We start from the raw sequence: 25,596 nt of genomic DNA, 5'->3' as shown, positions 1-25,596 counted from the left end.
AAACCCTCACCTTAGCAAAGCCACAATGATAATAAAAACAAAAACCAAATATTAACTTAAACTGTCTAGTCCAGCTTATCATCACTCCTAACCCCAACCTTAGGCATCCACACAATTATGGGTATCCTTGCCTAGCTACAAAATTTATGGATATTGTAGAGTTAACAGAGAGTTTAAAATCACATATTCTGGTGGCCAAGAGCTTTCTGAGCTCAAGTTTGTGAAAGAGGACAGAATTATCAAGATGATGTCAGGGCTAGAAATGGGACACAATGGTGGCCTGAGAATGGCCCTCAGCGGCTCAGCAAGGCCAGTAGCTACATGCTGATGTGGTCAGAAATTCCAAATAGGTTAGAGAGAAAAACGAGGAAGAAGCCATCTGAATTTGCCCAAGATAACTCATTTTTCCTGAATGTTCTCTTTAGCCTGAATGCGTGGGATCTGCTAGCAACATTCTCTGTTTAATTTGAGGTTCTACATGAGAACAACTTAGCAGACATTTTATATATTTGAAACTTCCAGGTTATGTGAGTCACACTGGGAAATCAGATGCACCAAGGATTCTGTGTGCTTAAGATGTTCGATTAAAGCAGAGGTCCTTAGCTAAATTAATGACACTAACCCTCAATGTTCCCATCAGTAACATAGGATGGTGGAACACCTCTTGAGTTCCCAAGTCCATTCTGGCACTATGACGTCTATGTCAAAAGGTCAAAACAAAGGCGCCACTGGACGGACATGAGCCAGATCTTGGGTCTGGCTATCATGTTAAAGACAGGATGGGCTGTCCATTCCAAGGACACCAACAACTGCAACAGTGTCTCCATTCTGGACTCGGGCAACAGTTCACATCCGTTGGGGTCTCAACTGTTTTCCCTCAACTCACTTTCTATGTTATTTTTATAACTACTTACACTGTCATGGTAGAATTTAAAAAAAATAAATAAGCGAGAAAACATGCACAAAACAAGATGAATTGGAGGACAAGAACAAAATTATTAGTTTGATCCAACTACACCAACAATTGACAAGGGTTCTAAAAATAGCATTTTGTCAGTGTGTGATGCTTACGAGTTTATCTTCATCAAACTCGGCAGGAATTAAACATCCTTTGCTGAAAAGAGTTTCCTAAAATAAACATAATCTCCAAGCTCTAATTCTGCCAACTCCACTCTTCAGATACATGGTGTGAAGTAATTTCAAAAGATATAATTTTGAGACACTTCATTGAAATTTTATTTTTGATGTTCAGTATCAAGTGACATAAATTTTAAAGTAAAAATGGGCTCAATAGGCTTAGGGTAGATATAAATTAGTAAAACTGTTACTTTTTTTTTTTACAAAGTTTTTCATATGCCTTTGGTTTAAGGTCAATCTGAAAATTGCATTTATGTCCAATAAAAAACATTTCTTAGTTCCACAGTTATCTAGCTAAACAAGAAATAAAACTTTAAAGAAGTAAATGAAACAGCCACAACAACCAAGAGCTTATAGAATTCACGTATAAATCTCCTTATAAAGATGATTTTTCATTCATAGTATAAAATATTTTCTTATAGCTAAAAACATTATATCTGATATAACATCAATTTCAAAGACTGCAGAAATCATTTTGAATTTATATTTTAGGGTCAGGTATATATCTAATGAAGCAATTCTTTTACTTAGGATCATTACTATGTGTTTTAAGTCCCTGATTTTCAAAATGGTAAATTGAGAGCTTTTATTCAGCCTTTAGCAATTTACTGAGAGAATACTTTTTCTCTAATTTTTCTCAGTGTGGATATTTTTCTAGAACTAATGGAGAAATAAAAGACCAGAAGGTTTTTTTCCAACATAGGTCAATGATCTTCACACCAAAAGAAAGGACCGACCATGGAGACTCTCCAACTTGGTTTATTGATTTAGGGTCCAATTTATCCTATTAAAGAGTAGGGCTTAGTCCCTTTATCCCATGTGTGGAGCTTCTGAAACTTGTAATTTGGAGAGAATTAGTCCTTAAAAAAAATGCAAGAAGGAGGTGGAGATATTGCTAGCAACTAAATTTTTGATGACTTACTTCTTTATGCAATGTGGGTAATGTTCAAGACTTTTGCTGGTGACAGTTTTGTAATAGAGAGGTACATACCTTCACAGATAAAGTGTTGGCCACTATCCCATCTACGATGCCTTCGGTGAATGGATCAAAGTGCTTGTCGGGTCTCCTCATGAACTCTGGCTTTAATCTGTAGCCACTTTTCCCATTGTATTCATACATCCCCATATTTATTTGCATAGCCAGGTCTGAATATCAAAAACACAAACCTTATTGTGATGATATTCATGTTTAGAGCAAGAAAGTAAGATTGTATTATAGTCCATTTTTACTACCCTTTTTAAAAAGAAATATTTCTTCATTTGTAGAAACTTAGGAAACACAGAGAAGAAAAAAATCTAGCTGTACTCCAAATCTAGAGATGAACCACTGCCAACTGGTTGGTGTATATTCTGTTTTTCTCTTCTAATATGTTGTGAATGTGTAATATGTCCATTTCACTAAATATTTGTCTGCTTTACTTTTAACAGCTGTGCAAACTCTTTTTGAATAGATTCATTTGCTAAATCATTTTAAAATCTTTGAATCCATCATTAATGGCAGTCTTAGGAGTGAAATTTCTAGGTCAAAAGATGTGTTGTAGGAAAATAATGTGTACTTTTTGATGTCCTGCCAAGATGTCCTTCAGAAAGCTCATGCCACTTTATGCCTCTAATCCATGCTTTTGAGCATGGACTTCCCTGCACCTCACCAAAAAGGAAAAAATTCTTTTTTTTTTTAATTTATAGGAAAAAGGATTTCTTTAAAAAAATTTTAAAAATGTTTATTTATTTTTAATTGTATTTATTTTTATTTATTTATTTATTTATTATAACTTTATTATTATTTTTTAAATTTATTTTATTTTATTTTTATTATTTTATTTTACTTTATATTTTATCATTTTTCTTAAAAAATTTTTTAATGTTTATTTACTTTTGAGAGAGAGAGAGAGAGAGTGCTCTCGCATAAATGGGGGAGGGGCAGAGAGAGAGGGAGACCCAGCATCTGAAGCAGGCTCCAGGCTCTGAGCTGTCAGCACAGACCGACCTGGGGCTCAAATCCACGAACCATGAGATCATGACCTGAGTCAAAGTTGGACGCTTAACCCTCTGAGCCACCTAGGCGGCCCCAGGATTTCTTTTTTTTAATTTGCATTTCTTTTACTTACCACCTGTATCTACACATTGACTCCTTTCTAATGAACAAAACTTATTCCTAAAAGTTTTCCTAAGACTCAGTCAGTGTATGAAATGAACGTCCACATGAATTGCAATTTGTAAGGTTAAAAAAAAAACACATTTTAAGGTCATAGGGAATCTGGGAAGCTGCCATTTGTTCTAGATTGTTTGAGTCATGACTCATCTCTATTTAGGAGGATGGTAGAGAGGTAATGGTAGGATTATTTCAAAGTTCCATGTAACCAATCATTTTTAGAGCAGGGAAAATAAGTGAAATTTTATCTCTCAATTTATTAAGCTATGGTAACTATGATACTAAAATTGGGCAAAATACCAAACCAAAAAAAAAAAAAAAGGAAAGGAAATGATGGATTTGAAAAAATAATTGACATCAAAAGTGTAAAAAAATTACAATAGCAAATTGTATGTTCTAAAAAATAACACACAACAAGAAAGTAACATTTATCCCAGGAACAAAAGGATAATTACTTATTGGGAGATATATTTACTCACAAAAGAAGAAATGAATATATCATCATCCCAATAAATGCCAAATGGCATTTAATAACATTAACATAAATTCCTCAAACACTATTAGTCAATTAGGACGGGTGCATACAGTAGTCCCCACTTAACCATGGGAGATATGTTCTAAGACCCCAGTGGATGTCTGAAACCACAGATAGTACCAAACTCTACATATATTATGGTTTTTTTCCTATACACACATAGCTATGATAAAGTTTAACTTACAAATTAGGCACGATAAGATATTAACAATAATAATAAAATGGAACAATAATAACAATATACTGTAATAATGGTTATGTGAATATGGTCTCTCTTTCAAGATATGTTTAAATTTTTTAGTGTTTATTTAATTTTGAGAGAGAGAGACAGAGTGTGAGCAGAAAGGCACAGAGACAGCATTACACAGAAGCCAAAGCAGGCTTCAAGCAGTCAGCACAGAGCCCGATGCAGGGCTCGAACTCATGAACTGTGAGACCATGACCTGAGCTGAAGTTAGACCTAACCGACTGAGCCACCCAAGCACCCCTCAAGATACGTGACCTAATGTACTGTACTCACCCTTCTTTTTGTGATGTTCATGAGATGATAAAATGCCTACAGGATGAGAGGAAGTGAGGTGAATGACGTAGGCATTGTGATGTAGATGTAGTGTTAGGCTACTTTTGACCTGACAATAAGTCAGAAGGAGGATCATCTGCTTCCAGATCCTGTTTGACCACAGGTAACTGAAACCAGGATAAATGAAACTATGGATAAGGGGGACTATTGTACTCCTTTAGTGTGTGAGAGAATATCTGTCTCAGTCATAGCCAACATCTACTCAAAGCTGCCCACTCTTAATACTATTATTTAATACGATTGTAGAATGGTCAGTCCAAAGCACTAGGAAGGGAAAAAAAAACATAGATGTGATTACATTGTGATTGTGTATCTGAAAAAAAAACAACAGAAGCTACCAGCAAAATAAGTTATTATGAGAGTTCAGAAGGGTGATTATAAAATGAACTTATTTATAAAATAAATATACAAATATCAATATCCAAAAGCAATCTGTTAAAAATATGTTTAAAAAAAAAGGCTTTCATCTAAAGAAACTATCTTTCAGATGAAGACAAGTGATTTTGCTGAGAGACCTAATGTAAGAATTTTCATTTATTTATTTATATTATACAAACTTTTTAATATTTATTTTTGAGAGAGAGAGAAAGAGTGCAAGCAGGTGAGGGACAGAAAGAAGGAGACACAATGTAAGAATTTTTAAAATGAAGAGAAAAACATTCTTTCTGTGCTAAAAAAATAAAAAATAAAAGGTGTCAGTTTTCTTCATACTTCTTAAAATTCAAAATTGAATGTGATTTTAAACAAAATATTTTTTTTCAGTGGGGAGAGGGAAACAATATAACAATTAAACTAATGTAAATTTAATATGATTTTATGCACAATCCCATTTCTTTCTCAGTGAGGGCAAGGGAAATAATAGTAAGTAAATTAAATTCATTTGGAATAGGGATCCCACTGGCAATGGCAAGACAAGTACTAAAAATTAATAGCCATGAAGGAGAATCTCCACTTCCAGATATTAGACCATATTATTAAGCATTACAATAATAACACTGAGCTATTGGCTCCAGGAAGGCAGACAAATTTATTAGTAGAGAAGAATATAACTGGAAAAAAATGGACCCAAATTAATCACCTGCCAAAAAGCTACATCTACTAAGTAATTTCAGTTTAGTGTAAAAAAGGATTGATTTCTTACTGAGATTATATACTAAAATTAAATTTGGATGGTTGAAAGAGTCAAATTACAAATTAAAAGAAAAAAAAACATGAGAGAAACAGAAGTAATCTGGGTCTAATCCTGGGGCGGAAAGACTATAATAATAAAAGTAAGCCAAGACTCCATAAAATAAAACATGAATCAACCCAATCTCTTCTGTTTCATGAAATATGACAACATGCCCATTATAAAAAAAGCGCTGTTGTAAGTGGATAGAAAATTGACAATAGTCCTAAATTCGCAGTTTATAAAAACACAAATATAAAAATCGAAACACATATTTAAAATGTTCAACCTAAATAATAATCAAAGAAGTAAAATTAAAGCAACAATGAGAAAATATTTTGTCTGGAATATTATTAGTATTATTATTATTTAATTATAACACTTAACTGAAATCTCAAATGAGAGAGAATACTTCATATCATACACTGCTGATGGAAGAGAAATCCAGTGTAACATTTTTTTTTGAATTTGTTAAAGGCACAGATTTTTAAAAATCATTTTATTTTTTTTCATCATGATAAATGTACTCTTAATCACCATCACCTATTTCACCCATCCCCTCACCCCTTTCCCATCCAGTAACCATCAGTTTGTTCTCTATAGTTAAGCGTCTGTTTTTTGGTTTGTCTCTCTTTTTCTCCTTTGCTCACTTGTTTTGTTTCCTAAATTCCACATATGAGTGAGATCATATGGTATTTGTCTTTCTCTGACCAAGCTTATTTTACTTAGCATTATACTCTCTAGTTTTATCCATGCTGTTGCAAATGGCAAGATATCATTCTTTTGATGGCTGAATAATATTCCTACATACATATATATTTATGTATATATATATATACATAAATACCGTATGTGCCTTACCCATTCCTCTATCAACGGATGCTTCCATAATTTGGCTCTTTTAAATAACGCTGCAATACACATAGGGGTGCATGTATCCCTTTGAGTTAGTGTTTTGTATTTTTTTGGTAAATGCCCAACATTTTTGATGGACAATTTTGTATATTATACGAATATTCTTGAAACATTCACATATTTTAACAGAGTAATTCTATTTTAGGAACTTTTCCAAAAGAACATTAGGATATACACTTGACAATTTATATTCAAGATGTTCTCTGAGAATTATTTATAGTAGAAAAAAAAATTCCTTAATGTCCGGAGATAGGAAATGGATTTGAGTGAATTGTGAAACGTGCTTAATATACAGCTATTAAAATTTTTATCTCTGTATAGCATTTAAATACATACACATTTTAAACAAATGAAAAAGCATGTATATACCTAACTCCAAATCCTTACAGATTACAAAGCTGAAAGTTAAGTGTTGATTTTCTGAGTGGCAGTGTTCCTGGGCAGTTTTATTGTTTCTTTATACTTTTCTGAATTTTCCAAATTTCCTACAATATATACATATTACTTTAAAAAGCATAAAAATTTTTGTTTGAAAGTAATATGGAACCACTAGAAATAAAGACTTGGTTATAAACTATTAAAGATAATTTCTCCATTTTCAAAAGCTATTTTTCTTTTGCAGTGATATTTTCCCTTCATTGAAATCTGCTTCTGTTTGCTTTTCAGTCAAGTCTGGAAATACAGCTTTCTAACAGAATGGAAATGAGCTTTAACTGTGCTACTTACCCACAGTTTGAAAATTAAGTGCAACCATTTGGCAACCAGCATTCCAGAAGAGCTGAGGCATGTAGTTGGATGAATCCACACGGGTTCCTTTTGGATATATCCTGCTGAGCTGCATTTTGTTATATCTGGACCATCATGTTAAGTAGTGAATACAATTATAAAAATAATTAGCCCATACCATTAACTTAGAAGCCACCTTTCTTCTTTCTCCATTGGGAAATGAACTAAATATTGATGATCTCATTGGGCTAGTGGATGAAAAATGTCAAAAACTTCTGAACACACAGAATAAATGTGGTTTTATAATATAAATGTACTATAGCACCTTTGCTGAGCCTTGTGGGTGAAAACTAATGAGGAAGAAAAAACGATTAAGTCAAAGTCAGTGTAATTTGGGGGAGATTTTATTGAGGGTAGGCTTAACGATTAAGGACACAGGAGTAAACTCAAGTGTGCCAAAGCACGTGACAGGATGATAACGTCTTTGGCGGAAGCAGATAATGTGAACTGCATGGTTGTTTTTGAAATGCTTTCTGCTCATTTTTTAACCTTCTCTGAGAAGGTTATTTGCTATATGCTATTTGCCAAGACTGTGGTACTCTTTATGATTGATAGCAAGGTCAAGATAGCACAGAAGGTTCTGACCTTTTTTCGTATGTTAGTTCCTACTGTAATCAGTTTTCCATCTTGAGAACCTTTTAGTTACTGAGTACTATGTAGCTATTAAACAATGCTATGTTCTTAAAACACAACTCCTATTACCAAATTTGGTGGAAGTCAGCTAAGGTTTTGAGCTCAGGCAGGGAAATTAGGCGTAAAAGGACCTGCACCTTATTTCTGGAAGTTGCTAGCTATAGGATCTAGGGCAAGTCATTTTGCTCTTTTCCGAGTGAGTTTCCTCCTCTGCTTGATAGATTGAAAAATCCCTACATCCCAGGCTTATTGTGAGGATGAAATGTGATAAGACATCTAATGTAAGGTCTATAAAACAGTCAATGCTTAATAGTGTGACTTTGTTTATGGAGTTTACATTTGCTCCCTCTCCTCTTGTTGATGAGTTCTAAAAGTCACTTTTGTTTTTTTTTTTTAATTTTAGGACTTATTTCATGAAATTGGGCTGTTTGAGGCATTTACTATTGCTTTCATAAAAAATTTAAAGACGTTTCATTTTTAATTTATGGATAAAAATCAAAGGTTTTTGTTGTCAGAATTATCAACAAAGCCATTGTTAGTAATATATATTTATATTCTGTTTTTTAAGTTTTTGTTTTGTGTGTGTGTGTGTGTGAGTGTGCGTGTGTGTAATCTCTATACCCAGCGTGGGGCTCAAAGTTATGACCCCAAGTTCAAGAGTCACATGCTCTTCCAAATGAGCCAGGCAGGTGCCTCTATATTTATATCCTTGTCATCATTCCAACTGTTTTCTGATTGGACATCTATTACATGTATGTGTATACACTGTACATATATCTTACGTATGTATAAAGTATATTACACACTTTACACATGCTGTCCCTAACCCAATGAGCAAAGCTGGTGTCACCATATTCAGAAGGATTAAGCCAATTGCCAAAGGACAAAGATGGTGTGAAAATACCCTTGAAACCTGAGCTTCCTTTATTGCAAGACCAGTTCTCTTTTCCATATGCCAGCCCCCGCCTCTCAGCCATGCATCTGAAGCCAGAAACTGTCCATCACACCCAGGTATCAGACATAAGCCGTTTCAAAACAGAAATCAAACAAATGGCACGTGCGGCTTTGGCTGGGTCATTTCAGCAGTCAATCGTCAAATCAAGGATACTCTACAAATTCCACTGGAGACTTTGTCAGTTGCTCGAGTCCTTTGGTTTCCACGAAGGAAGACATTTCAAAACTTCTATTTCTTTCTGAGTTAACGACAACAAAAAAGGGTGAGGAGTAAAATTCAACGGTACAAGTTATAACGTGTAAGATGGAGGCATATGTTCAGTGAAGTTAGGGCGACGAATCCTCATTGTATAACTTTATATATGTATTTCTTCAGTCAAAGCTGAGTCTTCTAAGAAGCTGTCTCTTCTAATACTACCTGAGTCAGATTTGCTTATGGTCATGCAAGTTAGGGATACAATGGCATTAGGATGGGGAAATGGATTTTAGATATGGCTAGAGTGGTCAATGAAAGCTATTTCAAAAGACGAAGAACGCTGGGGGACTCTTTTGTTCTAAATCCATTCAGATTGGTTTTTCTGACTCTCTCTTTTACACCCCACCTTGTCGTTGCCTCAGTTTGTACACACCCCCTCAGTTCAAGTAACTAATGTGACATTAAGATTAGGGTATTTCAAAGCAGAAGGATCCTTGGACATTTTCCAGTCTGATGGCCTCATTTTCAGATTGGATAAGAGAGGCTGGAGAGATGAATGTGTTAGATATCTCAATATAATACAAAAGCAATATTTTGAAAGTGGAATCCAAACTTCTGATTAGAATGGAAGAAACAAAACAAAGTTATTTTAGTTTGTAAAGTCTAAGAGTCCAACAGCTTCTCTGTCCTCTTTCCAACTAAACTTCAAAGTGTTACACACAGTACTGAGGCAAATGTCATTCAGAGTGGTTGCACAGTTCTCAGTTTTTAAATGGAGTTCCCTTTGATGCATTTCCCCCTCTTTGATGCCCACTTTCCATGAATAAAGCCTCACTGTTCTTTCTAATATAACCTGGAGTCTTTTATCCATCTATCTCCTTATCTTCCCCAATTTTTAATCGGCTCTAAAGGAAAACCTTACTTCTCTTATTTTGGCCCATCAAAAACCTATTTTCATATGACTAATTATTTTAAGCATTACTGCTAATTAAAATTAAGTCAATTCAGTAGGTGCTTTGTAACATATGTGCAGTATTATTTTTTTTGATGTATTTTGATATTCTTTAAAAAAAATAAAGTGATACAATGATATCAAACACAAGGAGAAATGGACTTGTTTGTAAATCTTTGGTCCATGCTGTTGTTACCAGGTTTGAAGGATGTTCTTTCTCAATCTGGCTAGTTGTTTAGGAGCTTTTGACTCATGAATTAGGCAAACTCATTTTACAGCCAACGAAAACTATAGAAATATAAAAATTACTACTTTAGGATGTTTCAAATTGAACAACTTGTGGTAAGATGCACCAGCAATTACAGAAATCAAAAAAAATGTTGGAATATTTATATATAAACTGTATTAGAAGTTAAATTCCTCATTGTAGAGATACAGGTACCATATACTACAAAGTTGAAGTTCTTTGGAAAAATTATACAATTATACATTAGTGTGTACGGTAGAAGCTTAGATTTTGATGTATCTATAAAACTATGCCTTATAAGAGGCTGCTATATTTCAGCAAAAATTCTGCCTTTAAAAGCACATTCATAAAAGCAGCTAAAATGTCTCAAGGATTCTCTTAACCTGATAGCATCTTACATTTCATACAAAAAAAGGGGGGGCAATTTCACAAAAGAGCTCTTTTCTTCAGCTGGGGGAAAGATGCTATTTCTTTTTTCTTTGCATCCAGTATGGCTGTGTAGTTGGAGGAAGAGAGAACACAAAATGATGTGAAGTTAATGTTATAAAACAGGCTGGACAAATGGAATGTGTGTGAAGTGATTGATTTGGTTCTCTTTTTAGTTATGAGGGTTAACCACGTCTCTGGCTGCTCCCCACTCCCCCCCTTCTGGGGGGCAGGTAGATAGTTTATTTCAACACTGTCTCTTATATAACGGAAGGAGCCCATTATATTGTTAAACAAAAACGACTGTGAAACTCTCAATCAGCTGTACTCTGGCCTAATACCTTTCAGATAACTGTGTGTGGCCTACAGCCCCATGACGAATTTTGGGGTAACATCGTGGAATACTTTCTTACATGGTTTTAATCGTCAACTCAGGCACGTATTCAAGACTTCACAGAATAGTTCTGTTAAGGGTAACATTCTTTGTTCTAACTACCTTGTATTTAAGATATATTCATTATAGTCTCCCCCTCTCTCTGCTCCACCTCCACTTACTCCCTCTCTCTCAAAAATAAATGAACATTAAAAAACAATTTAAGATACACTCATTATATGTTACATTAGAGGTTCTTCTCCAGGGAAAACTTACTTTTTGAAGTTTCAAAGGACTCAAACTTGACTGGCTGAATATAGTTCACCAGGTTAGACATCTCTTCTGTGGCCATGGCCTCACTGCCAGCAGTACCCTGGAAGCAGAAATAAAAGTGACATTCCCAGAGTCAGCATTACATTACCAAGGATTATGTTCCCAGGGCAATGATCAAGCGGCCCACGAGAGAGAACACCATTCCTTCTCTTCTGAAAATGATTATCGCCAACAGGAAAATTCACCACAGGAGAAAATTTACTCGTATGTTAGGCAAATATGGGGTGGCATACGGGGTGTTTAGGGGCAGCTCCCAGTGTGCTCAGTGACCAGCATTATCAGCCTGAGAGCTTGTTAGAGATGTAGCATCTCAGCCTCCACCACTGGCCTCCAGAATCAGAATCTGCATTTTACAAAGGCGATTCAAATGCACATTACAGTTTGAGAAGCACTAAGCTATATGTCACTGGTCATAGCATAAATTCCTTAGCTGATGTCTAAGGTTAAGAAATCAAGAAATCAAGAATTCACTGTACAAGATGAAAATTAGTATGTAGCTGACTGCCAGTGAACCAAAAAAAATTTGTTTTTAAAAAAAGGTTGCCTTGTGGAAATAGGTTGGGGTCGGTGAACAAGTATTAGTTTTCTTTATAAATGTTCATCCCTCCCTGCCTTCTTGGTTCCTGTGTGCCTATCAGGCAAGCAGTACAATACAGCACAGGGGTTAGTAGCTAAGATTCTAAAGCCAGATTGCCTAATTTCAAATTCCAAGCCCACCACTTAGAAGCTGTGCAATCTTGGGCAAATTACTTAACTGTTCTGTGCCTCAGTTTACTCACCTGTTAAATTAGAATAAAACCAGTCCCAATAGCATATTGAGCTTTTGCGATTATTAAACGAGTTAATTTATGTGAAAGAGCTCAGAACAGTACCTGGCACATAGTAAAACCTCATGTTACTTTAGTATTACTTGCTATTACATATCACTTTGATAAAGTTTTTAATAAAGGAGAAAACCAATACTGCAGTATTGGCATGGACAGACCTCTGTAGACTGATCTAATATTCTCTCCCATTTTTAGAAGAGAGAATACATGCAGACATGATTTCTTTTGAAAACGCCTGTAGCAATATTTAGGTTAAATGTTAATTGGGAAATATTCATTTGCAAATGGGCCATCCAATTAGTAAGGCAGTTTTGAATGGTCAAGAATCAGTGATAAAAGTTATGCACAATTGAAATAATTACCAGGAAGAACTACTTTACCAGGCCTGTTAATAGTTTTCCTCCTGGACACTAACTTGAAATTTAGTGGAGGAACATAATTAATCAAAACTTTAGACAACATTAAAGGAAATAAGTGTAAGAGGAAGAACATTATGTAAGAACAGCTTATTATTTGTTATTTATACCTGAGACAGACACTTTCCAATATATTTGAAGGAATATTCAGTGTAAACTTTTGGATTAAGACTCTTGCTAAAACAAAGTTTTGAAATTCCAATGGACTTATCTCAGATTCACTTCTAGATCCTGTGCAATTAATATTTCTTAGCTGATGAAGTTATTTGGGGTGTTTTAGCTTACATCATCAGTAAGGAGCTCTAGTCATTTCAAAATTACAATAATGGAGTTAATGTCATATTTCTGAACATTTCTCCAAAACTCCACGTTTTCTCTGGATTTGGGGCCATTTGACCAACAATTTAATTGCCTCAAAAATTGAAGCAGGCATTGGATGTCACAAATTTTGAATTCACCCTCCAGAGACCCCATTTGATGGAAGTCTTGGCAGCATTGATCATCACAGAGAACTTTTGCTCAATGCTGTGCTTATTCCTTTAGTGACTCAAGTGCACATTTTTAGTGATTCAAGTGCACATTTTCATTTTCCAACAGGGTAGCAGGTTTAAAATGAACTGTGACGCTTTTGACCACTAGATGGCAGAAGGAGACCATGAACTATATGTCCAGATGGCACAGCAGGGACTGACAAACTAGGGGATGAGCTTCTGTGACCAGAAGTCAGTTCCTAGACACCTACCTCATCCATTGAAGATTTTTTACAGTCGTCATCATCATCATCGTCGTCACTCTCAGTATCAGCTTCCCCTGTCAAATTTTAATAACAGATCATGAAGTAAACAAACATTTACAAGTTTGAAGCACATGTTAACAGGTGCATTACAAAAAATTTCCTTGGAAATTGGCATAACACTGTTTTAAAATTATTCATTTGGACATTTAAATTTTGTAAATTATATAGAATTGTATTGAGATTCGGAATATGGATATTTTCTCTAAATTTACTTTGTGAATACCATTTGAAATGTCCAAATTCTATTAAAAACTCTTAACATTTTTATCAGTATGTTTAAGAAAATATGGCGTCATCTACATTTAGCTTTCTATGGTACACACATCCTATATGGAAGTGTACGTTGTCTTTGGGGGTCTCTAGGACTCTGAAAGATAAACTCTCTTTTTCCCACTTTTCCCTCTTTTTCTGAGCCTTGATTCTTCCATGTGATGCTTGCAGCACTCAGTGACTTTACCGCTACTTTTCTGAGGCCATAGAGGACCTCACAGTTAAGGCCGAGTATTTGATCTGGGACAGGAAAGGCACGGCTGTGGCAGCACACCTGATGACACAAAAATTGTAAAGTAACTATTGTATCTTACGATTTGCCTGCAGGCTTATTTGATGGATGCATTGTCATTCATTTAAACAATGCATGTATCTTAGAAAACGGTGACATTCTGTTTCAAAAAGCAGGATAAAATGCATGAACCCTTAAAATAATTATGCGTGGAAATCTGCTTTGGTCAGACATAATTTAGCTGCATACTTAGCCAACACACAGTCATTTCAATGGATTATTTTTCCTCTCTGAAGATTTGGTGGACGATTCCGCTCCTTAAAAATTCACACCAGCAGGAAGTATTAAATTCTTCCACAGCCTTGGGTCTCAGTCTCACCTGATAATATCAGTTTTGTAAAAAGATTTTCAAGTAAAATACTAAAGAAGGCATTATATGATGACTACTATCTTTCAGCGTTCACACAGTGCCATAACAGTACAAGCCCAGTAGATGGCTATATTGGCTCTACAATGAGGTAACTTGCACTGGCTAGGTCCTCCCCCCTCTCAAATCTTGTGAAAGTTTGCAACCCTGTTCAATCTATGTAAATGACACAGTGTCCACAGCATGTCTTCCAAAAAGCTTATAAATGTTTTCATTTGACTAGCAAAGGTCAATCAATTACTGAATAGTAGCAGTGAGCAAAGTATTCATGAAGTATCTTTAGAGGGAAAAGATTTCCAGGACCAGTAAGTCTTATTATTTATGGCTCGTTTATTGAAAGAAAGCACATGTAACCACTTTATGATACTTACATTGTGTTAGTTAATACCGGGAATCCATTATAATTTGGAAAGAAAACATATCTCATTATATACCAACACATTCTTTTGGAGGTTGGCACTTAATTGTTTTTTATAATCAAATGTGTTGCCCCAAGTTCTTTTTACTTTTTTTTTCTTGCTTTTTAATTAGAGAGGGGATTCTTTTTTTTTTTTAATTGAGTAATTTCAAAGGTTGTTTGGCAAAAGCAAGTAACAGTGCTTCATGTGATATAACAACACACCAATAATTTCATAATCCTCCATCAGGTAATTCTTTAGTTTATGTGGGAAAGAAGTAATTTGTCTTCCTTTACTCTATGAGCAGGACCCTGGTTTCTCCCTCATAAGTCTTCTGAGGGATCTTGGAGGAAACTTAAGACCATAAAACCTTGAACCATAAAAAAAATCTACTTTATCCTAGTTCTTTAAGACAAGTGTACTGGCAAAGGGCTGAATCTTGGAAAAGGCACCTGGCCAACAAGCACCATGATAAGTAAATTAGTTTTGAAATAAGAACCATTCCATGTTTTTCAAGTTACTTGAGTTCCCATTACCAGAGAACATCTACAAACCAAATGGCAAATTAGTAGGGCTCATTATTCAAAAGACTACCTACATATTAAAATGTCCAAAATTTTCCATTGAAATAAATAAAGATTGCACAACAGACCATGGGGCTAGCTTAGGAAATCTACCGAATTACTAACAGATTGCTGTTCTTCTCTGTATTAAGCAATAATGTCCAATGCCTGTAAAAATTGTTATTTGTGTTATGCATCCAGTTAATAAAAAGGGAGAGAACTGGTAGTGGGAAAGGGAGATGGGGAAACAAGTTCCTGTATGCAAAGGAAGACTTGGTTTCTTCCCTAGATTCAAGGGTTTCAAGAACTGTAAACCTTCGGAAACAACATTCTTACTGAGAACAAGAGTTAGTTTTGAAAAAAGAATCAGAATAATGTATTAATGCTTGAAATACACACTCAAAAACTACCGCCCCCAAAAAACCTTTCAAATAATTATATATTTGTTGGTAAGAATTTTGCTCTAAACCATAAAAGAAATTGGCCATTGAGATGGAAACATACAAGAAAAGATAAATCATTGATTTGGTTAACCTTTTTTTCCCCACCAGATTGCTCTAGAATTTACATTTTAACTTAAAATTATTTTGAAATCTTTTTAAAAATGTTTTTTAATGTTTATTTATTTTTGAGAGAGAGACAGAGTGCAGGTAGGGGAGGGGCAGAAAGAGAGGGAGACACAGAATCTGAAGCAGGCTCCAGGCTCTGAGCTATCAGCATAGAGCCCAACTGACGCAAGCCTCGAACTCATAAACCATGAGATCATGACCTGAGTGGAAGTCATATGCTTAACTGACTGAGCCAGCCAGGTGCCCCTATTCTGAAATCTTTTAATTGATATACAATAGATATGCAGTGAAGTACACATACCCTATATATACAGAGTGATGAATTTTCACTGACTAAACAGACCTTAGTAACCAGTATCCAGATCAAGAAACAAAATAAAACCAGTGTCCAGAGGCCCTGTTGGATGCCCTTCCAGTCATTTCTTCAAAGGTAACCATTTCCTGACCTCTAATTTCATAGGATAATTCTGTCTGTTTTTGTACTTTATATAAATGGAGTCAGACAGTGGATTCTGTTTTTGTATTTGAGTTCTTTTACTCAACATTATGTTTCTGAGCTGTATCCATATTGGTGTGTGCAGTTGTAGACTGTTATTGTTGCATATTAATCCATGGTGTGAATATACCACAACTAATGATGGCACTCGTCATCCAGTTTCCAATTTTTGGCCATTCTGTGTAGTGTTGCTCTGAGCAATTCTTGTGCATCTCTCTTGGTGAATATCTATACACGTTTCTGTTGGGTATATACCTAGGAATGGAATCCCTAGGACCGAGGATGTGCATATGTTCAGCTTTTGCAAATACTGCCAGTTTTCCAAAGTGATTGTTCCAATGTGAGTTAATCTTTCCATTCAAGAACTTCCTAGATTCAAGCTTCAAGTTTCCTCCACTTACTCACCCTCCAATCAGGAGAGCCCTTTTCAGATTGCCAAGATTCTGATTAAAGCTAGAAAAGAAATCAGACTAAATGACAAATAATTCAAAGGAAATGGGGTGACCACTTGAATTCTTTTCTCATCATCCGTAAAAATCTATTTCAACCTAAATTTAAAAGGAAAATTAATGATACTAAGCATTGCCTAGAAGCTTTGATAGATAATTCAATTGCCTTTACCTTTTTACATTTTAAAAGAGATCTGTAAAATATGGATGAGTTGAATTGCCCAGCACTCTTCAGCATATCATCAATGAGAACACATTCAGTGAACATCTTGTGCCCAGACCCAAGTTAATGTTAAGGTATCATTGCCCTTTAGAAGCTTAAACTCATGTGGTCACTCCAAACATTATTTGGCCGATGTGGTAGACCACAAAACCATACGGCTCCCCCAAATGACCATGTCCTGGGGATATGTTCTGTGCCCTGTGAATATACAGCAAGAGGGGCTTTGCAGATAGAGTAAGATTGAGCTGGGGAAGATTATCCTGGTTTATCCAAATGGATCCAATGTAATGGTATGACTTCCTAAAAGCAAAGGACCTTTCTTGCCTCTGGTCAGAGGCAGGTATGATGACAGAAGTGAGATGGGACATTCCTGGCTTGAAACTGGAGGAAGAGACCATAAGCCAACAAATGTGGGTGGCCTCTGGAAGATGGAACAAGCAAAGAATAGGATTCTCCAGAGCCTCCAGAAAGGACAGCAGCCCTGCTGACAACTGGAGGTTGGCCCAGTGAGACCCATGTGGGCCTTCCTACTTACAGAACTGGAAATCATACGTTTGTGTAGCTTTTTTTTGGTTCATCTATTTATTTTGAGAGAAAGAGAGAGAGAGAGAGAGGGAGAGAGAGAATGAGTAGGGGAGCATCAGAGAGAGGAGAGAGAGAGAGAATCCCAACCAGGCTCCACACTGTCAGTGCAGAACCCGGAGTGGGGCTCGAACCCACAAGCTGCGAGATCATGAGCTCAGCCTAGGTCAGACGTTCAACTAACTGAGCCACCCAGGCCCCCCCGCCATTTGTGTAGTCTTAATGAAGCCACCAAGTTTGCAGCAGAAACAGAAAACCCATACCATTTAAAAGTGTGTCCAAATAGGAATGTAAAATTCCTTCTAAGTTAAATTAGAGCAGCAATTCTTAAAACAACATGTAATAGGGAACAAGAGCCTGCCAACCCCTCACCGGCTCCTGGAGATGAGGGCTCAAACACGCTGGAGGAGTCACTGTACGTGTTGGAGGCTTGTTCTGAGAGCTTCTTTTTGCCACTTCCTTCTGATGACTTATGCGATTTCTTCTTATTTTTCACCAAAATTTTGTACATTAAATCCATAGGGCTTGGAAGAGGAACTCCAGATTCCAGCTAATGGAAAAGAAAAGCACCTTCTTTAACAATACTGCCCCTTTCTTTCACACCCCCTCCCCAAACCCCCAGCACAGTGTTGGACACCAAGAGCTTCTAGATTATTAGTTACTACGTTCATTACAGCTCATTAGACTGTTCTAAGCGTGTGTCCCGCATGGGGGCTGCTTCATGGTTCTTTATTTTTTCATGAAAGGCATATTTTAATTACCGAACTCTTATTTTTCCACAACGAATCCCCATGAATCAGACCCACAGAAATGTACTGGGAGATTTGCTAACCCAAAGTTTTATGAGTTTTCTGATGGACCATAAGTCCAACCGTTTTGGTTTGAGGCAGATAGGAAGGCTTTGTCCTGGATTTTCGAAGAAGGGAAGCCAATTAGTGTGGTGTCTGTCAGGAAGGGTGTCTGTCATATGGAAGCCTACAGAACCAACCTTTCAGATGCATTTTAAAAAGAGCAAACCCCCCATCTGGAACTAGGTAGTAAGCTGCATATGTTCTTGGCATCAGCCCAAGTGGGCTGGTGGTTTCACATTTCCTTGTAGCCCTGAGATTCGAGCTACCCTTATTTGCAAACATTATTGCCAGTGTTTTCAAGCTTGCACATCTAATGGGAAAATCAATTTCCCATGAGAGGGTTGTTAGATATTATATCAGAGATTATGTGTGCAAGTCCCAAGGTGAGTTATTTTTAGCAAGTCTAGTGAACTCCCCTAAACTGGTCCTTTATTCTTTGCTTACAACAAGTCTGGGGATTGGTATGAAATTGTGTAAGAATGTGTGGAGATGAGGAAAAAGGGTTGAAGAGGGGAAAGGCTACTTTAAGATGTTCCTACTGCTTTTCCTTCCCAAAGCAGGGATGCTTGGCAATAGGAGGCCTGAGTTCTGTTCCACCAAAAGGCACATGCAAGGGAGTGAAGAGTGGATGCAGGGCCAGGTGGGGATCTCATTGTACCACCTGCAATGTCCCATTTTGCTGAACCATGTCTCTCAAAGGGTGTAATGAGGTTCCATGGGAGATGATCAGAACCCTGTCTGGCCCGGAATGTCTCCATGGAAGATACTTGTGATTCTGGGAATTCTGTAGTCCTGCCAGTCACGTCAGGCAGTGGGGGAGGGACAAGACAGTGAGCAGAGGAAGAGGACAGATGCATGTCTTCCACCCTCAGTGGGGCACACTGCCGGTTTCCTCCTGGTCAGGCTTCATTATCAACTCAATTAATCTTCCCGAGAAACACAAACTTGGAAAGGATGTAAGGAAGTCTCCCCCTAACTCCAGTCATTAATATGTACATTCCTTCAGCGATAAACCTTGAAATTGCTTACTGGGTATTTTTCCAGTGGTTCCATGAGAAGAGCATCTCCAAAGATCAGTCGGCAATACTCTGCCATCTTGGCTTGCTGCTTTGGGCTAAGGGAAATGAGAAAAAAAGCAAGCAAGGGGGCTTATTTAAAGGGGTTGGACATGATTATTTTGTGTTATTAATTACAAAAAGAAGTGATTTCTTCAACTTACCCTTCAAGACCAATATGTATCACTCTAAACCCCTTGTTTACTATCCTGACTTCTGTGAATTTGAATACCACATGCAGAGAGACAGTGAAGGCTATTCCTATGGCTAGCCTCCATAGACACAGATGGAGAGGACAGCAGGTCATTTGCCAGTCACTGGATTCTTGAATGCCCCAGAATTATGGGCTCAGTCCCTTTTGTTCAATTTCCTGATTCTAAGTCAAATGCAAGATGCTTGGGGCAGACCTCAGCCATGACTCCATGTGAATTCTTGGTTGAGATTTGTCTAACCCACAAAGAGCTAGCTGTAAAGGAATGTTTTTAAGGAGGTGAGGGAGGAGAGGAAAGGAAAGGAGAGAGGCAGACAAGGAGGGAGGGAGGAAGAAAGAGAGAGGGAGAGAGAGAGGGAGAGAGAGAGAGAGAGATAGAGAGAGAGAGAGAATCTTAAAACACAGAAGGGCATTGGGGCGCCTGGGTGGCGCAGTCGGTTAAGCGTCCGACTTCAGCCAGGTCACGATCTCGAGGTCCGTGAGTTCGAGCCCCGCGTCAGGCTCTGGGCTGATGGCTCGGAGCCTGGAGCCTGTTTCCGATTCTGTGTCTCCCTCTCTCTCTGCCCCTCCCCCGTTCATGCTCTGTCTCTCTCTGTCCCAAAAATAAATAAAAACGTTGAAAAAAAAATTAAAAAAAAAAACACAGAAGGGCAGTCAGGCCAAAGTGTGTTCACTTGGGAGGGGGTTCTGGAGGGAAGATAAGAAGCAGACACCATGAGGAAAGGTGTCTGCAACTCTTATGTGCATAATAGGGCAGCAGAGGTGGTGTGAGCCTGACTAAGTGCTGGTAAGAATCTGATCTGAAAGAGAAAGCCTGGAGCTGTAGGGCTTGCTGAACTGAGCTCCAGGCTCTCAACCACTCTGGATCTATAAAATGAGGATACTCACAGTTCTTGGAAAAGGACAGAGGATGCCAAGAAGATGAAGCAGAGTAATGGATGCAGATGCCTTTGAGGCATTAGGAGAGTGGGGCTAATGTAAGAGGATCCAGAGTTACCAGGCAGCACCCACCAGCTAGACTGGGCAACTTGCGGGCTGGCTAACACATAAACACAGTCGGTACGAGGGAATATCTGCCATCTTTCAATACTCCTGCTTCCTTTGACCTTTTAAAAAGCAATAATATTTTTTTTCTCGTTCTGTAGAATGTTAAGCATCATTATAAAGGTATCCAATTCCATTGGGTTTTATGGACTGTGAGTTTGATCTACAGGCTGTCAAACTTGATTTCCAATAGTTGCCTCTACATGCTGCAATGTTAATACATTTTCACAAAACTGGGATTGCAGTAAGAATAAGTAAGTGATAAAAAGCCTTATTTACCACAATTCAAAACAATTCTAAAGTGGGATTCTTAATTTTCTTTCTCTCTTCCATAACTGTTAAGCCTGGATCATGGACTCCCCGCCCCACCCCGCCCTAGATGGGGGATGTTCTAGGGATTCAAATTGTATTGCAATGGTCCCTAGGGAAAACCACTATATCCTTTTTAAAAGGCGTATATTTTGGGGGTCAAATGAGTTCTCTGGGTTTCAACTAGAAGCCCGAGGTCACTGTTTCATTGAAACTGCAGGGAGAGGCAAAGAAGAGGTTACAGAACTTGCCAAACCCTGTACAACAACCCCTCCCCCCCCACACACACACACTTGCTCATTGTCCTTTCTTGACCTGGAGGAGACTTTATTGTGTGGCCTGTGTGGTCCTCAGAATATTCCTCACCAGTGTCAAGGAAAGAGGGAAACCTGCCAGTCAGAGAACGGATCATGAAAAGCGTAGGGGTAGTTGTTTCAGAACAACTCATTAGAGGCTGGGGAGCAAGCAGAGAAGTAGCTGATTTGGCAGAGCAGCCCCGGGCATCTGTTCAGATGCTGTTGCTCAAAGGATAACCAGCCCAGGGGCTCAACCAAGCCTACAGGTTCCTCAGCTGAAGCGGAGACAAGTCCATCTATGCCGGGCCCACATGCTCCAGGCTACACAGAAGAAACTGTCCAAACCCTCTGACTTTCACGGAATGGCACTACCATGTGTCACAGAGCTTTGCTATTCCAAGTGTGGTCCATGGACCGGTAGCATCCACAGCCCCTGAAGCTGGTCAGAAATGCAGATTCAAGGCCTCCAATGCAGAATCTAAGTCAGAATCTCTGGAGAAACAGGACTCGGGGGTCTTCACAAACCCTCTAGACGATTCTGATGCACCCTCAAGTTTGAGAACTGTTCTGATAGAGTAAAAAGAGTCAACAGGTGCTGATGTAGCTGCTGTTTTTCTAGAGTATTGGAACTTGGGGTTCCTTTGATCAGAGACTTGCAGTAAAGAGGGAGAGTTTCATCTCAATGCCCTGTTTTAGGATTTTGAGGGGAGCCACATTTTCATCAGTGGAGGGATTTGAGGTGATGTTCCAGGTGTTGCTAAGCAGGTAGCAGGCAGAGTCCTCTGTCCTTTGTCAGGCTGTCCCCAAACCAGGCTTTAGGAAGGATTTTGCTGGAGCAAAATCTGACTTTATTCCAGTAAAGAATCACTGAGCTGTTAGTGCTGCAGGTGTTGGGGCCTAGGGCCAGGTCCTGATTCACTGAATTGGGAGAGGAGTCCTGGAACCTGCATTGGTAACAAGCCTGTGGGTAGTTCTGACATGGATAGTTCCACAGTGTTTAAGGTAACACTCTGACACTTTACCCAAATAACCCGAGGTCTTAAGAAAATGTTGCTTCCTCGGCAGCATCGGTATGGGGCCTGAGATTATGGATTTCTTTTTTTTTCCTTTTAAGTGAACTCTACCCCCACTGTGGGGCTCAAATTCATGCCCTGAGATCAGGATTTGCATGCTCTATCAACTGAGCCAGCCAGCCGCCCAACTCTGCATTTCTGACAAGCTCCTCAATGATGAGGCTGCCGCTGGCCCACAGATCAACCACACTCCGGGAAGCAAGGATCTAAGTCTGACCTAGACATTTTAAAATCTACCTCAAGATCAACTGAAATGAAGAGAACAAGAGGCAGTTTTCCAAGAAGAAGTAATATGTGCTACTTGGTAATCAGGCTATTCATGTTCTCCCCAAACTCACACACCCACCTGACAGGGAACGGACTCAGAGCAGAGAGCAAACTGAATAGAAAAAGAGGAAAACAAAGCAACTTTGTGGGTCAGAGTTGTGGAAGTAAAAGACATTCACACTGCAGTTACAGAGCAAGAATAAAAATTCCTGAAGCACTCAGAGCATCCACATCAGCTACCACGGAGATGAAGTGACAGGAAATACTCACAAATACATTTGGAGTTTGGGCTGTAGCAGGCACATCTGGATATATGAAATACCCCTAAAATGTAGGATCCTGGCCAGGTGGTCAGTTTTCTGACAAAGGAATGCACCCCATGAAATGTCATGGTGTAAACCCCCCACGTTGAACTAAACCAACCTCCTTCTCTATAGATGAGGAAGCTCTTACCCACGGAGATTAAGGACCTTGTCCAAAATCTCACATTATCTGTGGCTGAACCAGAACCAGGGGTTACTTCACTTGAATTCAGTATAGAATTCTTTTAATGAAAATGCTAGCTTACAAATTAGGTGGAGGATCGGAGCTGGCTAGGGCCTTTTTTTTTTTTTTTTTAAAGATTTTGAAGTCTCATTTCTACAAATTCAAAATCAGGTGTGGGAGTGCAGCTCAGGAATCTGCATTTTATGGTATCCTGATACAGCAGGTGGAGAAGGAGAAGTTGCCAGCAGCTCATGGCAGACTTCCCTTTGTTGTCCACAGATAGGTAATTTCAAGTATTTGGAGAGAAAACCAGAAGATCTAGTGGATTTCTTCCTTTCTTCCAGTGTGAGTTTCTTTTGTAACCTGAACCAGAGTTCTGAATCTGGCATTTTGTATATGCAGCACACAGGAAAATAAAATGGTCCACTAGAAATGGCAAGCAGGTTGCAGATGTTTTTGGGAAGTGTGTCCCAGGATCACTGGGTTGAGCAGGATTCGGAGATTAATTTCTAGGGTTAGTAGGAAATAGGGCTGCAAGTGAAGAACGATGTCTGCTGCTGGGTTCAGCAATGAGGTGAGTGGCCCACATGTCAAGCACAGGGTTGTACCAGCAAAGGGAAAGCTTATAACTTTTCTTTGGGTGTGTGAGCCCTCCCAGGAGAGGACTGAAGCAGAGCAATTTTGATATGTGAAGCTCAAGGCAATGGAAAAGTGAAGCAAACAACTGTCTCTCACGAGAGACTCCAGGATCTTAGCATTTCACTGCCATCAGATTATCTCGATGGTTTGGGGTAAATATCATGGTGTCCTTGGTTTTCTTTTGTTACATATGAATTATTAATAAACTTTTAATAGCTAAATTTCTCATTTTTTAAACCAGAAAGGGCAGTATTGTGGTACTATCTTTTGGCTTTTGTGTACAATGCAGGGATTAGTTTTCAAGCCCTGTTTTGGTTCTCTGTATGTTTGATGTTGAAAACCACAAAAAATATCCTGTGGTTAAGGGTCACAAACCACATAAAAGTGAACAGTTACAGGCAGTTGCCTTGTGGATGCTCTGGTTGCCTTAATTCGATGTTTTGAAGGCTCCTGATGTATCTGCTTAGGCACAGGGATAGTGTTGGTTAAATGTGTGAGTTTTGAAGCCAGACCAACCAGGTGTGAATCCTAGCTCTGTCACCTCTTAGTGGGGTGGCCTTGGGTAAGTTACTCATTCTCTTTGGGGATGAGTTCCAACATCTGTGAAATAGGGATTATCATAATAATATTTATTCTTAGGAGCACCTGGGTTTGTGGTGAGGGTCACATGAACTTATATCTGGAAGGCTGCTGGGCACAGAATATAAATTCAATAAATATTAGCTGTTATGTTTCTGGTGGTAGTGGTTGTTGATACCTCTCTGGTTACCTTATAGGAAAGTTCAATGAAGCAGATGTGAGAATCAAGAATGGAACTATAGCTTTTCATCTTGTCTAGTTTATACAAAAACATTTCTCGCAGAAAATAAATGTGCTAGATTTAGAGATATTTCTCTAAAAAGGACGTAATACATCAACAGGTCTGGGAACGACAGTGCCTGAAAGAAGGCGCTGAAGCACTGTTAGAGCTCAATTACAAACGGACTGGCTGAGATGAGAAAATGCTCATGCGCAAGTCAGAGCTGTCACAGCAAATGAGGTATTAAATACAGCAACGAAAGAGGCACTCCCTTTAGTTCCAAGAGAAATAGCAGTGAAACAATCAATTATTTTCTCTTCAATTGACCCTCAGAAGTGTTAGAAAAACTATCTGCCAAATGATTAAATCATTCGTTGGATGACTGTTTCCCAGTGAAACAGAACCAAGAGCTGGTAAATGTAATATGGATTTCCTGAGGGCAGACTAGAAATACAGATAATTATAAAATTGGTTACTTCAAAGTAAGGTCTCTCTCCATGTATACATTAACAAATAATCACATTTAAGTACTTGGAAATTCCTCAAGCTGAAATTCGTGCATGACCAAACTGTTTCTTTTAAGATTTTAGTGAATTCTTAAATAACTGGTGAGTTAATGCATGTCACAAACTAGTTGGAAAAAGGGAATCAATAAGTGATCTGGGAAAGACTTTCAATAAGAAGGAGGGGAAAAAGGAACCTGTGAACCAAATTAGGACAGGTGCTGTTGGCTTTTAGTTGAGAAATCTAGCTTAGGTCATTGAAATGAAAGAGAGGGCTTCACAAGAAGCATTCACAAGAAGAGAGGGCTTCTTTTGAACAATGGTATACACTATCTGTCTTCAGACATTAATTCCATGGACTAGAATTTTAGTTTCTTGAATTTTGATTCAATACAAAGAAGACTCTTTCATTTTGGAGCACTTTAAAT

At 38.0% G+C, this 25,596-nt stretch overlaps 1 protein-coding gene across 1 annotated transcript in view; it reads right to left on the bottom strand.

Moving 5' to 3' along the window:
* PLCB1 (phospholipase C beta 1) overlaps positions 1-25,596 on the bottom strand; it is a 146,366-nt gene that overhangs the window by 63,425 nt on the left and 57,345 nt on the right. Inside the window, exons 9-15 of the mRNA XM_047069168.1 lie at positions 19,516-19,600; positions 18,008-18,185; positions 13,373-13,440; positions 11,331-11,427; positions 9,015-9,099; positions 7,214-7,338; positions 2,129-2,283 (exon numbers count right to left, since the gene is read on the bottom strand). Coding sequence (XP_046925124.1) covers positions 2,129-2,283; positions 7,214-7,338; positions 9,015-9,099; positions 11,331-11,427; positions 13,373-13,440; positions 18,008-18,185; positions 19,516-19,600 — 793 coding nt within the window. The remainder of the gene's footprint in view (positions 1-2,128; positions 2,284-7,213; positions 7,339-9,014; positions 9,100-11,330; positions 11,428-13,372; positions 13,441-18,007; positions 18,186-19,515; positions 19,601-25,596) is intronic.

This window comes from Lynx rufus, unplaced genomic scaffold, assembly GCF_022079265.1.
Source record: "Lynx rufus isolate CCGP_SWC_20201006 ecotype Redwood Valley unplaced genomic scaffold, mLynRuf1.p SCAF_8, whole genome shotgun sequence".
NCBI classification, from domain to species: domain Eukaryota; kingdom Metazoa; phylum Chordata; class Mammalia; order Carnivora; family Felidae; genus Lynx; species Lynx rufus.
This window is presented reverse-complemented; position numbering and strand designations above follow the sequence as displayed.